The following is a 16,049-nucleotide window of genomic DNA, read 5'->3' as shown; positions in this document are numbered from 1 at the left end:
CCCAAACAGCAAAGGAAAGTATCTAAAAGCATCTTTATGTCACTTCCAAATGTCCCTCATGGGCATCTAATTTTACTATGATATTTAACAGCTATTTCTGAGTAACATTCATTCCTACCTGTATCCAAGTGTATCATTAAAAAGGATCTCCAGTTGTTCTCATCACGATGGTGCTTTGAGTTGAAGCAACGGTATTTATGATTGTAGCATAACTATAAACTGATGGAAAATAGAAAAGGCAAGAACTGGGCCAAGATAAAAGGTGGCGTGATTGATCATTAAACACTAAGGTAAACAGCACAAAGTCACTTCAAGTAACCAAAACACAGAAGGTTGAAGTCCAATATTCCACATTTCTTAGACATTGACAGCCATGCCTACCAGATGCCAAAATGCCTGTGCTAAAAGTAGAAAAATTCAGCCCACAAGATGGTGATATATACACAGTTTTACTAGGAATGAGAAATTGAACAAAAGACCATGGGGGAGGGGAAGAAAACAAAATGGTTAGAGAGGGAGGGAGCCAAAACATAAGAGACTCCTAAAAACTGAGAACAAACTGAGGGTTTATGGGGGGTGGGAGGGAGGGGTGGGTGGGTGATGGGTATTGAGGAGGGCACCTGTTGGGATGAGCACTGGGTGTTGTATGGAAACCAACTTGACAATAAATTTCATAATAAAAAAAAAAAGAAAGGAAAAAAAAAAACCTCTTGAGTGGAGGCTTTCAGAAGATTATTACCAATTACTATTAAATAGAAATCACAATTCAAATCAAGAAAAGGGATGGAATCAAAGTCATGTGGGTGGTTTCAAGCCAATTATTACCCAACACAAATGCCAAGACAATAGCATTTTTAGTGTTTTTGACAATAGCATTGTGAAGTTGCTTATTCATGTGACAACACAAAATATGTCATGCAATATTTATGGCAGTCATCTATAAAAGATATTGGGTGCTGGCTCCCATAAGGCAACATTAGCTGAATCAATGGATTTCTGAATATTGCTAATAATATGGGAGCAGACTAATGTATAAAAAGAAGGTGGGAACCATAAAGGGAAGCTATAAGACCTCAGCTACTTTTTGTTAGAGCTGAGTTACAACTAAGTCTGTAATATTAAAGGCAATCCCATTATCCCCCAGTTGTGGGCAATACTTCTGGATAGTACCACTATGGTTCCCTTACTGAATACCCAAAGTGCACTCTATATGGAACTGGGAACAGAACTAGAAGGTTCTCAGAGACTTGAATAAAGAGAAGACTTCCTCCAAAGACCAAACCCAAAGCTGGAGATTTTGACCAAAGCCCCTTTGGGAATCTTAGAGATAGGGGATATTATAAAGGTGTTGGTTTGTCTCAAAGCACACATGTACCCATCAGTCCCTTAGCTACATCAATGGACTTCTTCAGTTTACTGTGAAAGAGACTCACTTTCTGTCTTTGTTCCCATGGCCTCATTCCGTTTTTGCTGCTACTAACTTGGTCACTGGACTGTGGATAAGCACCAGAGTTGTTTGACCATCCTGACTTCTGTTCATAAAAGCTTTTCCTAGGCCCGTAAGTGAGAAGGGTCTCACCGCATACAGGGGCTAAAACTGCTACTCATTGCCCAATGAATATTAGCAAATGCCAAAGATAAATGTCTCCTCATTCCTAAGGAAAATTAGAAGAATGGTATGGTTCTGAGTGATATGGTCCTAAATAATAAGTCTGCTTGATTTAAGGAGCTAGCTAAGAGATGTGGTCATAGTTCATTTGTTTATTTGTTTTTGTTTTTTTTTTTTTTTACAAATGATGGTGAACCTTGCTTTATGAATTGAAAAAGAATGAAAGTAATGATTAACTAGCCATGAGAAGAATTTTGAAAATACATATTCTGATGATCTTGGCACAGATTTATCTTCAGCTTCCTCCTATGAGCAGCATAAAGCCCAGTGTGTATTTGGTGCAATTTCCAATTTCAGATTTCAAAGAAGCTATTCATCTCTGATCTCAGCATTCTACACTTGATCTTACCCAAAAGGCCGAGAAGCCATCTGATCTCAGCATTCTAGAATGAACACAGATAAGCTAGACCATGTTCAGAGAAGTTACACAACAATACAGACACCTGACATGTATTAAGAAGAATACCAAAAGACCCAGGGACAGTGGTCTAGAGAAGATTGAGGGAATACGCAATGCATGGCTCTTTTCAAATGTCTGAAAAATTATGTGAGAGACTAGACTTGTTTTGTGTGGCCCCAACGGTTAGAAAGTCACCCTAAGGAAGAACTTTCTGTCGATAATGGTCAAAGATGAGGTACCATGCATTCCCAGCCCCTGGAGGTATTTTAGCAAAGGGTGGATCCACTCCCTGGAGCTGCTGAAGAAGAGCTTTCAGCCCCCGCTAGGGGACCGGGTGATTGACATACACAGTGTCTTCCAGCTCATCCAGTCTGAGATTCCACAGCTCAACTAACCTCTCATTCTCAATGGTTGTCCCTCCAGGTCAGGGTTTAGGCACATCGGCACATTGCATTGGCGTTTCCCGGGCTGTATCTGTTCTGTGGATAAATAGAACATTTCAGTCTTCAGTGTGGTCAATTTATCACGACTCACAACACAGAGAATTTAACAAATAATTTCTTGGGGCCGTTTTTTTTTTTTTTTTTTTTTTTGGTCATTGTTATTGTTGATTATTGATATTTACAGGAAACATCCTAGATGTTAGGGGAGGGTTGTCTGGGCTTTCACTACAAACCTTTCATTCAGGTATATGAAGTGCAATTAAAAGCAGGAGAGCATCTAAAACTGCCCCCCAAAAAGTGCAGATTTTCTACCTCCTCACCAAGAAAGCTCAGATACTATCATCTCTTGATATGAAATGAAAAAAAAAAAAAAACCAACTGAAAGGCTAATGTCACAGCCATGAAATAAATGTATTATGCAACTCAGTAAATATATAAGTGATCATTTGAGGCAATGGCCAGAAAAGTCATACAGAAAACATGTGGAACTGGTAGCAAGGACATGGCAGATGTTTCACTGAGGGCTGGGGAACAGGAAGAAGGGAACAGGGGAAGAAATGGAGGAGTGGTGCTTCCGGAACACTTGTTTCCTATGAAAGATGAGACAAAGAAGCAACCATCGGATGTGCACGGATGGAGAAGAGGCAGGTATTCAACGAGCAAGCAGGTGCATGCTGAGGTGAATCGATCATGACCCAGGTTTTAGACTGCCTTTCGCAGTGTCTACGTGATTAGACTTGTTCCTCTGGGGACCAGTGAGTCACTGAGTCGACACGTGTAGTATAAAGTGGCACACCACCTAATACCGAACTCTACATTCATCGATTCTCCCGCGGTCTTAGATGCGGGGAAAACTTTTTGTGGCACTAATAAAAACAGGCGCATTGAGATGACGCTCCAGTGGGACTTGGTGGCTAGAGAACCAACTTGGAGAATGGAGAACAAGCCCAGGAAAACGGGTGAAAGAAATTCAGGCAGCATGTCAATGGTGAGTATTAAGTGAGAAGCCAGAGTGATGTGAACAAGGCTGAAGTTTGGCTGAATGGGAAACATTCAGTTAAGTGGGTTATTTGGCATCATGTAGATTTTCTAAAATTAAAATTTGGGTTTGACATTGAGATCTTTTTGCCTTTTTATAACTCCACTAAGTCAATCAAACTAGGTTGCAGTTGTAGTCTGAATCTGGAATGGTTAGCTTAGACTGAGGTACTTGCTACAGAAAACAGAAGCATGGTAAAATAATCTTCAGAGCCCCAGCTCAACCTACCAAAAGTGGGGGGTGGGGGAGGCATTAAATTATCAGAGAACTAACCAAACAAATGCTTCCATTCTCAGTTAATCACATAGTTTCATCTCAGTAGAGGGAGAAACAGAGGGGCACCTGGGAGGCTCAGTCAGTTAAGCGTCTGAGTCTAGATTTTGGCTCAGGTCATGATCTCATGGTTCGTGAGTTCAAGCCCCACATTGGGCTCTGCACTGTGGGATTCCCTCTCTCTCTCTCCCTCTCTCTGCCCCTCCACCACCCCCACCTCACTCTCAAAGTAAATAAATAAAGAGAGAAACACAGTCCTCTCTGGTGTGGACAGAAAGACCCCACCTAGACCCAGTCAGCTGTCAAGGCTGGTTATCCTATCTTTCTCCTTGTCTCTCTTGCCTGTTGGCTTTGGGCCATTACATTTTTCACTACCACTTACCACCAAAAAGAAGATAAAACAAGAAACCTTTAAAATGTTAAGAACTCTTATAAAGGCCAGGAGAGTTGAAACTATTGGTTAAATGTAGGCTTGGGTATGGTGTGGGGGCCTAATTTATCTAGCTCTCCTTTTTGGAAAAAAACAATGGATGGGGGTGGGGGAGATAAGATAAAATGTATGTGATGATTATAGTTTTGAAAAAATGACAGTATGTCAATATTTTGGTTTTGTAGACATAATTCCCGGCCATAAGGAAGGATATTGAAATAATAATCTCATATAACTATGGCCAGAAAGTCCTAAACCAAGACACGAAAATAGTCTGGTACAGGTGTTGGTCCCCAGAGCATACCACTGTAATAAACTGTATCACTTTCATAGTGCATGCACGTTGCAAAGTGCTTTCACATATGTCATCTTGTAACCCAAATGGCCCCTGTGATTAGAAAAGAGAAACACGAAAGGCAGGCACTCAAAAGAGCAGGCTTGCAAGTTGTACAGTGCTCGGAACCTGGTAACAAAGTTTAGAAAATGCAGAGTGATCATGTTTAAAATAGACATGTCATGGCAGCCAATTCTTACTTTAAAATTGAGGTTAGATGCAATGCCACTATATAAGCATGAGGGTGTCCAACCTGGTGGCCCTGCCGACTGAAGTACAGAGCTCATATTTCCAAACCTACCGGCGGATCATGACATCGCTAAGCTATGTTGTTAGTATCAGTATTAGTGCTAATATTCCCTTATTTGGGGTACTTTACAACATAGAGAATATTGGTAAACTGGTGTTTCTGTTTGTTAATCCGCATTATAAAATCATAATTCCACTCCCTTCTATAGGCATTTACGTTGTTTAACCCCCAGATAGGTAACCTAATATCTGGAATCCGGGTCTTAGAAGAGAAAGAGTTGGACCAGCCTAAACGGACAGACAGGTGGCTCTAGAGCACTGGGAAAGTTTAAATGGACTTATTCATTACCGTAGGTTTAAAAGAAAAAAATTATTTGAACCACAAAACACAAGAGAAACATCTAATCCTTAACACGAGAGAGCAGAGGGGACACACAGAAAGTGGCATTAGCTGATCTGAGAGGTAAAACAAGAAGAAAAGGCTTGACCCACCAGTGTCCCAGTTGCTGATGTTATGGGGGGCGCTAGACTGATGCTCCAGCTGTCGCTTCATTAACTGGCTCATTGTTAGAGCTCCCAGGGATCCCCTTTTCATCTGCCTATACTGAGCTATATGGAGGAAATTAGGACATCATTACTAGGGGGCATAAATTTCCACAGCACACAAAGGCTCTACAAATCCATATAGAATCTTAATTGAATCTTTATTGGCGACTTGTAATTGTTCAGCAAATTGTATGCTCTTGTCCTAGGCAAAAACTAAGGCACATTGCTATTCCCGGTGCCTTTCTTCCCTCAGTAAAAAAAGAAACAGTGCCTATGAGCATTTATCTGTAGTCTGTAGAATACCTACAGTTGCAACAACGTGGTTACTTTCATTTACTTTTTCATTTGTACACTCTGCCTTGTTCCAGAAAGGATTTAAGGCATATAATACTACTTTGAATTTAAAGCTTAACTTCTTTTAAAATGGAGCTTGTGCGTCCATAGTTTAAGGCTCCATTATATCCCCGTAAGGTGCCCATATATATGTGTATACATGTATGTTTTGGACTAAAATGACACATATCAACCCCAATTTTTAGAGAGGGAAATTGAAGCAAATGAAATTATGTTACTTGGGAACCGAGTAGCAAATGGGGTGGTCATAAAATCAAAACATGCTGACTCCAAAGTCAATGCTGTTTCAATCTCTGGGTGAGCCTCTGCCTACTGTTTCGGAAATGTGAATCGAATCACATTCCACAGGTGTATTCCAGTACACATCTTTGTTTTAGAAAATAATGGTAATATTTTTATCCTGCGATTTAAGCATTGACAAATGCCCCACCAAAGAAATGTCAAGTTATGAGCATTTCCAAACCAGAAAAACAATGAAAAAACACTTCTGCCAGTAGACTGTTGAGTGAAAAAGCAACTTGCCTCCTACCCTCCTATTCCTCTGTCAGTGTCCCCATCGGTCTCTGCCACCAGCCCAGTGAGAAAAGCAGAGAATCAGGGGTGTGCCTTTTCTACATGATCCCAAACTCCTGGACATTTGAGAGCATGTGGTTATTCACTCTCTTATGAGGACAATTTCAGAAACCGAAGTTCTGAACTGCAGGCCCTAGAAGGGGATGGTAGAAACCGGGATGAGTGGATGGCCCTTGGAAAGCTTTAAATGTTATACCCAGGCTTCACAATCACCATACCAAGACGGCAACTTGGTGAGATGTGAAATCAATTATAACATTTTGAATGTAATTAGCATGCTGTTTGATTCATGGTAGTCACGGCATGGTTAGCTACAGAAGGATCATCTAGCAAACTGATCCAGAGAGAGGGGTGTGATGGGAATTCTTGTGTCTTGGAATCCATGTCAGCTAAATTCACCAACATGGGAAATCTCTGATTCTTGTTGACTGGCGGAATTTACAATGTTATGACTCACTGGAAATGGTGCAGCTTCAGGTAAAATACAAAAGCAGAAATCTTCTAGAAGGCTTAACCAATTTAAAAATTAGCATGCTCAAAAGAGGACTTAAAACCTCTAGTGATTTCATAATTTCTCCAATTCTCAGTTGTTCGTAAAGACAGCAGAATTCCCTGAGAGTAAAAACCCTTAACGTTTAGCTCCGTGTGTGGGGTGCCTGGCATGATGCCTCCAAGAACACACCAGCAAGAGCCATCTAATACATGCTTTTAATGGAGAGGAGGAGGAAGGTGCAAGCGTAATGAGGCACTATGCTAACTCCAAAGAAGCCAGACTCAGTCATGACGTTAGGATCATGAGACAGTGGATACACTTATTTTACGACACATTTAACTAGCACTCAAGTCAAGCTGACTTAGCCACCCTATCCCAATTTATACCCAACTTGGAATTCTAATTAGAATTTGCTATCTTCTTTTTTTTTTAGATGACTCATGTAAATTAGGAGGAGACAGAATACACTTGCATGATTTTAGTATGTGGGCTTAAAAGTGGGCGTTTTATTATGTTATCAACAGACTTTCATGACAAAAGAGCAATTACATTCAGAACCAGCTGTCCTTCCCTGCTACCAAAAGGGCAAGTAACTGTCACTTGAAAACACCTTCTTAGAATTTCTATAATCTCTATTATAAGTGAATTTGAGTTATTCTAAGGCAGTGGGTTATACCAAAAAAGAGCACGGACTTGCAAATCAAACAGACCTAGCATCAATCCCTGTCTCTATCACTTAGTAGCCACCTGACTTTAGGTGAGTCACTTAGCCTCTGTAGCCTCTGTTTCCTGGTCTATAAAATGGGGTCAATAACACCTGCCATGCGAGGCTGATGTAAGGATTAAGTAAGATAACAATGTGTGTAACCATTTGGCACAGCGCCCAGCCAAAAGTACCAAATAAATGGTGGCTATTATTACTACTATGACTATAAAATCCTTGAACAAGGGGTGTCTCTTATTTATTCACCTTTGACCCTCAGTCGCAAGCACAGGGCCCGGCACCTGGCAGACAATACATAGTTAGTGAATGAACGAATGCATGAATGGATGAATAATGAAGATGACGAGGCTGTTCCATACTACCAGTCCAGCACTTAAGTTAGGATCTTTATTTGGTTTTCAGGATCATCCTCATTTAAAAGACAGTCAGAGAAAAATTAACCAGCTCCTCAGGCAGCGTTCACATGGAACACAAAATAGGCCAGCGCGTGGCATGAGGGCTGGCAGGAAGTGCACCTCTGTATCTCTGATTCCTGCTGAGAGCCTCCCATGCTAGAGTCCCTTCACTGGCCCCACTGAGCCAGGTGGACACTTTACTGTCACCTCAACGGAACTCATGCTCTTCAAGGACCAGATCTAGGACCTGACCACAGAAGGCAGTTTCAAAACAGTTGCCTCCTACAGATCCTGTAGAATTTCATGCCATTTGTATTTTCAGATCCAAAAGGGCTAGATCCAATCATGACACCGGGATCATGGTATATCTGCTACATTTATTTTATGATAATTTAGATAACATTGTGTCAGTGATGGAAGTGATTCAAATTGAACACAGGTGTTCAATGTAAAATTCTGTCACAAACAGTGCTTTTCGTTTATCCCAAAACTAGTTCCGTGCCTTAGGTTTAGGCTAGTCACACACAATTCTTATTTTATTTAATTATGAAATTCGGTGATTAATCCGTAACAAATTAGGATTCTTGGCCAATCAGTAACCGTAGTGATTTAGCGAACACTTGAGATATTGACGAAACTGAGCCCATGCCTCAGGATCTCTGAGATCTTACAGCAGAGTGTCTGTCACCCAGGAAGCTAACACAACATGTATAAAAAAAAAACCCGCCAATACCAGGATTGTGAAAATTGAAAACAATGCAGTAGTTATTGCTCCAAAATCAATGTATAGGTGAAGCGATCACCAAAGGGAATCTTACTTGATATTGAGGAATGGCTACTTGTTTCTGGCACCCCTGCTTCTAATGTTGGGGCAGATGAGGATTCTCGTGGCATTTCCAAAGTTGAAAGTCCTTTAGTAGAGGGATCTACAAACAGAAACATTATTTAAAGCTCAGGATATTGAGTAAAAGCAAGGTCAAGAACCTTTTCCATATCTTTTCCCTCTTGCCTAATACACCCATTCGAATCATTCTGTATGTTCTGGCCCCGTTAATTACTTTAACAGAATTTTATATACACACTGGTTTCAAAATTCCCCGGAGAGTTGCTTCCACATTACCCTCTGCATCTGTGGATATGCCTCCCAGAGGTTAACAACAGAGCAATTACAGAGTTAAAGCTCCAAGCATGCCCCTCCCGCATATCCTCAAGCAGGTTACTTAGCCTTTCCAGCACTGAATTTCTTTTCATCCACTACCTAAAGACGGTTACAGTTCATTCCACCATTCCACTTTGTCCTGGCAGTATCCTACTCACTAACTACATCTCAATTATACAGACAATTCTTCCTCCAGAAGATCTTCAAGATAACCCTTTCCCCCCAAAAAATACAAGCCAAAATATGGGTCATGTGATCCTCTTACGTAATCCCTGAACACCCTGTCCTTAACCTTCCCCAAACTTAACACACTATAATGGAATTCTCTATATACTTGTCTATAACCTTTGCTAAGCTGTAAGTATTGCAGAGCAGAGATTGTATCTAACTTGGAATAAACAGTATTAACTCAGGTTTTCTATTTTATTCGTTGCGCAAGAAACAGACCGTATCATGTGCTCCTTCTGTTTGACAAACGTATCTAAGAGGAAATATCTTCTGCGTATACTATTGTCTTCTCAATCTATCAGTAATGGGAAACAAGCTGTTCCACATTATTCTAGGTAAAGATGATCCTTTAAAACTTGATAGTTTATCATAGCAAACCCCCTAAAATTCTTTACAAACGTCTCTGCCACCTTAAAGCAACACTATATACTGAAGAGTGAGCAGCCTGGCGTTACCCTATAGGCTTCCATGAATGTTCCATGCTATCACCTGGGGGCGCCCCTCCTACATGGCTTCACGTTCTCAAGCTTCACGGTGATTCAGTCCCATTCTTTTTATATTGTCAGTTTTTCTCTTGTCCAGGGTAAGTCACCATACACTCATCCATTTGTACATCTGAGGTATGCAGATGCGAGTCTATTATTAGATGATCACTAAACTTGCAGGGAATGAAAGTAAAATTGATCCTGGGTGAGATCCTGGGAGGAAAGTTTTCAAGCACTGATGCTAGAACATCCGCTTTTTGACTCTCAGAGGTCTTTCTGAATAGATATGATTGCCAGATTAGTAATTTCTTGATTAAAAAAAATAAGTATAACTGTTACAGTGTTTCCTGCACCTTCTTGAGTAATTATGCACAAAATGACTACCTGTTTTAAATTACCTTAGTCACTAAGATATTAGAGATTAGGTTATTACTTTTCTCTTAGGTATTGTCCCCAAACCTCTAGTGAAAAACATGCACAATCAAAAAATAATAAATAAATAAATTAAATAAATAAATACATACATACATACACAATCACCTCTCTTCACCCTCATCTGCCTCTGTTTTACGTATGCCTGCTACCACGGCACAATAATCCCACCAATAATATAGAACAAGAAAGCTTAAAGTTCATTTTCGAGAATTCTTTGAAAGACCATTGAGACTTTTAGAGTTTTGCTGTGCTTATTGAAATCTTTGGTGTATCTCTAATTTTAAAGAAATGTAATTTCTTTACTGTAAGGTAGTTGTTAATAATTGCTAGTGTACAAAGATTTCATAAGCCAGGCCAATTTTTGCTCAATCTTAAATCATTTTACAAAACCTTCCATTTGTATACAGTTTAAGACATACAACAAATATTTGAATAGACCTATACACTTAGCTTAAAATATTTTATTCAGTTTAAAAAAATTGTTTTAATGTTTATTTTTGAAGGATAGAGGCACAGAGCATGAGCAGGGAGGGGCAGAGAGAGAGAGGGGGAGACACAGAATCCAAAGCAGGCTCCAGGCTTTGAGCTGTCAGCACAGAGCTGACGCAGGGCTCGAACTCACAAGCTGCGAGATCATGATCTGAGCTAAAGTTGGACGCTTAACCCAGTGAGCCACCCAGGTGCCCCTTTATATTTTTATTCAGTTTTTATAGTGATGTGTAGAAAATGGCATAACCACCCGTTCAATCATCAAACATTTGCCAAAGCTGTTAGGCACTTGATATACAATCAGTAAACAAACCAGGCAAGAATCCTTGCCTTTGGGAACTTTCATTTTAGCGGGGAGAAACTGACAATAATTAATACACATAAAAGTAAATTTTAAGTTAGAAGAGTAATTCTCTGTAGAAGAGAACCAGAAAAGAAAGGATTCCAAGATGCCAGACCGGTGGAAAGGTGGGGTGTGGTCCAGGCCTCATCGGGAGCCTGGTGTTTGATCAAAGGATCAAAAGAAGTGAGAGAGTGAGCTGGGCAGACAGGTGGGGAAGGCTGTTTCAGGCTGAGGGAACAGCCAGTTGTAAAGACCCTCAGGTGAAGCTATGTGGGGAGGGCTCAAGAAATGGCAGGAGGATTTGCAGAACATGGATGGAACTGGAGGGTGTTATGCTAAGCGAAATAAGTCAGAGAAAGATACCATATGATTTCACTCATATGTGGAATTTGAGAAACTCAACAGATGAGCATAGGAGAAGCGAAGGAAAAATAAGATAAAAACAGAGGACGAAAACCATAAGAGACTCTTACATACAGAGAACAAACTGAGGCTTCCTGTGGGGGGATGGGTTAAATGTGTGATGGGCATTAAGGAGGACACTCTTCAGGATGAGCACTGGGTGTCATATGTAAGACACGAATCACTGGGTTTTAGTCCTGAAGCCAAGACTACACTGTATGTTAACAAACTTGAATATAAATTTTAAAAAAAGAAATGGCAGGCAGTCACTGCAGCTGGGTAGAAGCAATGTGGTGACAGAAGCACAAAATGAAGTCAGAGAGCTAATGAGAATCAAGACCACACAGCACTTCAGGAATATAAAGGACCTAAGCTTTTACTACAGAGGAAATGGGGAGCCACTGGAGGGTTATAATCAGAGGAATGGTATAAATCTCATGTTTTAAAGGCTTGCTCCACCTGCTGTGTTGAGAAGATATGAAGACAATAAGGGTAGAAGGTAGGGGACCAGTTAGGAAGCTGCCACCACTGACCCAGGTGAGAGGTGTTGGTGGCTCAGGGCCAAGTGGAAGAAGGGGAGATGATAAGAAGGGACCAAATTCTGGGTATATTCTGAAGGTGGATTAAGGTGCCCAGACAAAATTGAGGATGCCCAGTTAAAATTTAATTTCAGATAACCAACAGATAATTTTTTATTATGACTACATCCCGTGTAATACTTGATAGATATGGCTCCAATTCTTCACTCCTCCTTGAATCCATGTCCTTTGTCATGTGACTTACAAGTTCCTCCCTCATAAGAGGCAGGGTATATTTCCCTCCTGATTTGGGGTTTGGCCAGGTGATTTGTTTTGGCTAATGAAATGTTTGCAGGCATAGCATGACCAAAGGCTTGAAAAGCACCTGTGCAATTAGGCTTGCTGTCTTGTGCCTCTGCCATCATCATGAGAGGATACTCCTGAGCTCCAAGACCCCAGGAGGAGGTCGGCCACCCAGCTCAACTCAGCCTAGATTAGCCAATCCACAGTAACCAATAGACTGTCCAATTAAATGAGTACCCATTACTTATCCCTAGATGTTGCAGAGATTTTATGCTTGTCACACAGCATTCTTCCAGCAACTGGCAACTGATGGAGTTGTCTCAGCATCCAGACAGTACGTAAAATCATAAAAGTAGACGAGATCACCCAGAAGAGTGGGTGTAAACAGAGGACTGAGACTGTAGGGCACTCCCTTATTAGGGAGATAAGGAAGAATCAACAAAAGAGTTTGACAAGGACTGACCACTGAACAAGCAGAAAATAAAGAGAGTATGGTATCGGAGAAGCCAAGTAAAATGGGGAGAGGCGGGTAAGAGCTTAGAACTTACCACTGGTGACCTTGTCAAGTGATGTTTGGGTGAACCACTGGGGATGAAACTTCATAGGAATGATTAATTCTTTAGAAAAAAAAAGAGTGAGGGGTATCTAGATGGCTCAGTCAGTTAAGCGTCCAACTCTTGATTTCAGCTCAGGTCATGATCCCAGGGTCATGAGATCAAGCCCTACACTGGGCTCCGTGCAGAGTGTGGAGCCTGCTTGGGATTCTCTCTCTCTCTACCCCTTTCCCACTGGTGCCCTCTCTCTCAAAAATAAATAAATAAACCTCAAAAATAAAAGAGAAAAGAATGGGAGAAAACTGGAGATAATGATTGTATAGGCAACTCTTTAAAACATTTTGCTAAAAGGGGAGGAGCAAAATGAGATAATAATTGGGAGAACTGGGATCAAGAGCTTTTTTTGTAAGAGAGAAAAATAAGATTATGTTCGTATGCTCACGTGAAGAATACCTTAGGAAGAAAAGCCTAAGGAGGGAGAAAGAAAGGAGAATTTCTAGGCCTATGTCCTTGAGTAGGTGAGAGAAGTGGAATCTTGTCCACATGTGGAAAGGCTGCCTTTAAACAGTAACCAGATAGTTCACCTATAGCCCAAGCCAGAAAGGCCAGGTGTACAAGTGCAGACATTGGAAGGCAGGCAGAGGAGGCAGCAGGAGGCTGTGGACATTTCTTCTGATTCTGTCAAACAGGAAGAGTAATCGAAAGTTTGGAAACACAAGTAGCCAGGACACAGTCGCTTAGGAGAATGGAAATGTGAGTGGGCCACAGAAATATGGTATGATTGCCAGGTAGTTTAAAGAGCCAGTTGAGGTCTGGCGTCATGAATCTGAAATGAGACCAGCCACTATTGGTATGTGTTTTTCTCCAGTCACACTCATCCAATACCTATCTGTACCTACTGCACCTACAGATGCTGGTAGGTGGAAAGGTGGATCTGACAAGGTTGTGTTTAGCCAAGCAAGCCTGAAAAAGCAAAGGCCAGGGAGGATGCAGCACCGGGGAGGGTTACACTGATTGACCTGAGTAAGGAAGAGGAGAGGAGACGTGAAGTATGGGAGGGACGTGAAAGACAGTAGGACTGACACAGCGTCATCCAGAGAGAGGGAAATAGAAATCAGAGAAGAGGAGACATGAGAATGACATGGAAAGGCTGCACTTTTTGGCAAAAACAAGGTCTGTGACGTGACCATGGGAAGGAATAGCTGAACTGGGGTGGAGGTTAAAAACCAGTCACTAGGGCAGACAAATTCAAGGAACTAAGAAGCCAGAGCCTCAGAAGAGTCATCTACTCTAATATTGGAATCACTAAGAATTAAGGCAGAAACAGTTTAGAAAAGAGTGAAAAAAGAACCAGGAGTGAAACTGTCACCAGATTAAAAAAAAAAAAATCAGGGGTCAGTAATATGAAGTTCAGAGCTGGGTGTTTTCAGAAGTAAGGTGGGAATGGTCTGAAAGGGGCAGTGATGAACAAGGAAGGTGCTTACCCGTGACCCAAGCCCAAGGGCACAAGGCAGTGAGGAAAACTGTGTCCTCAGGGAGAGCTGGTTTCCTCTGGACTAGGGCGTGAAGGGAGCCATCAGAGGAGAGAGCATATATGAGATTTTGCTCATGAAGGACGAGGGAAGGATTTCAGTAGTTAGCGTAAGTTGGAACAAAGGTTCAGAACAGGAGATGTGCAGAGCCTTCTGGAAATTAGAAGGGCAACCTGGGCCTTCCTGCAGGGACTCACATGCATGAGACAAAGTGCTCGATGCGGTTAGACCTGGTGGTTCAAGGCAATCAGCAGTGGTAAGGCTCTGAGTTTGGAAGGACTAGGAGCCTCCCTTTACTCCAGCTGACAGAGGCAAGAAGGTCTGGGGAAGCCTGTGTCTTCCTCTGAGAACACAGGCCTCCTTCCAGCTCCCAGATCTGTGTGTCTGTGGGAGGTGGGATGCTATACAGATATAAAACTGTGACAGTACTGCATATCTTAGAAACATTTTAAAGACATATTACCATAATTGTCAGGTGCTTTCCTCTTGTTCTGATAACAAATGTATTAATATGAAACCAATCTCCCCCCAGGTAGCCTGGGGAACAGTCTGACATAGGATGAATAAAGGAGGCAAAACACACACACACACACACACACACACACACACGCACACGCACTACAACCTATATATCATACACACCCACTCTGTGGACTTAGTTTCTTATATATCCCCCCTATAGACTTTATATGGCGGACTTAGTTTCTTATGTATCCCCCCTATAGACTTTATATGGCTTCTAATATACCTACCCTATAAAAGTCTATAGTCTCCAGGTCAATGTTTTCCTTCATCTATATGTAGCAATTTTCCTGGCTCCAAACAATCAAAAGGTTTACCAGTTTCCCTAGAAACCTTCTTAAACGTTCTTGTTATTACCAGGATCTTATTCTTCCTGCTACCTGGAAAGGGTCTTCCCATGACCCTTTCCAAATATACTCATGTTCATTCAACAGATTTTTACAGACCCCTTTCAAGGTACACAGCTCTGTCCTAGGAGGTAGAGAACAGCTGGAAATCTCAGGAAATGACCGGGGTGAATAAAAGATCTGAACGCCTCATCTTAGGAGTTGATTTTGTGTGGAGCAGTGGGAGAGGAAGGACTAGAATCAGGGCAATGGTTCTGGCACTGCTACTGCCTATCTGTAGGACCGGGCACATGACTTCCTCAGAGTATCTCCTTGTACAGAAAAGGACAGGTTTTCCACTACAACTTTCCAAGATCTTTGCCAGTTCTCAGCGATCCACATGCTATGAATCTACTACAATAATCATCCCTGGCCAATTTCATTTTTTCTAACAAGCCACATTATTTTGTTTGTTTGTTTGTTTGTTTGTTTGTTTATTATCTGAGCTGAGACACAAAGTGTTGTGATCAGCATTCTGGTAACACTGCAGAAGACTGTGTTTTAGGATGAGGTGGACTATTGGCTGGCCACCTTTCCAAATTCTCTTTCTTAAAAACAGTGCATCCAAGGAAATGTGAGAAATGACTCCTGAGGCAGGAAATCCAAGTGCTGTGACAACTTCACCATGAACTGGTGCCCATGAACTAGGGTCTGGGTTGTAAGCTGGGTTTTTCGGTTCCTGAGGACACAAAATGCCCACCAGACTACTGACGTTTGGTTAGAAGATGCAACCAGCTGTGGACCCTACGTGATTACAGTCAAATTCTTAAC

The 16,049-nt window shown here is 41.5% G+C and overlaps 1 protein-coding gene across 11 annotated transcripts in view; it reads right to left on the bottom strand.

The window, feature by feature from the left end:
- Positions 1-16,049, bottom strand: part of UNC79 (unc-79 homolog, NALCN channel complex subunit) — a 266,546-nt gene that overhangs the window by 75,043 nt on the left and 175,454 nt on the right. For 10 of the 11 annotated variants that reach the window (XM_042944164.1, XM_042944162.1, XM_042944169.1 and 7 more), the window contains 3 exons: positions 8,741-8,848; positions 5,330-5,446; positions 2,465-2,548 (listed from right to left, as the gene is read on the bottom strand). In XM_042944164.1, the coding sequence (XP_042800098.1) occupies positions 2,465-2,548; positions 5,330-5,446; positions 8,741-8,848 (309 nt within the window). The remainder of the gene's footprint in view (positions 1-2,464; positions 2,549-5,329; positions 5,447-8,740; positions 8,849-16,049) is intronic. The other variant, XM_042944167.1, reaches the window with a different exon arrangement.

The sequence above is a fragment of the Panthera leo genome, chromosome B3 (genome assembly GCF_018350215.1).
Source record: "Panthera leo isolate Ple1 chromosome B3, P.leo_Ple1_pat1.1, whole genome shotgun sequence".
NCBI classification, from domain to species: domain Eukaryota; kingdom Metazoa; phylum Chordata; class Mammalia; order Carnivora; family Felidae; genus Panthera; species Panthera leo.
The sequence above is the reverse complement of the archived record's forward strand: the minus strand, read 5'-3'. Positions and strand labels throughout refer to the sequence as shown.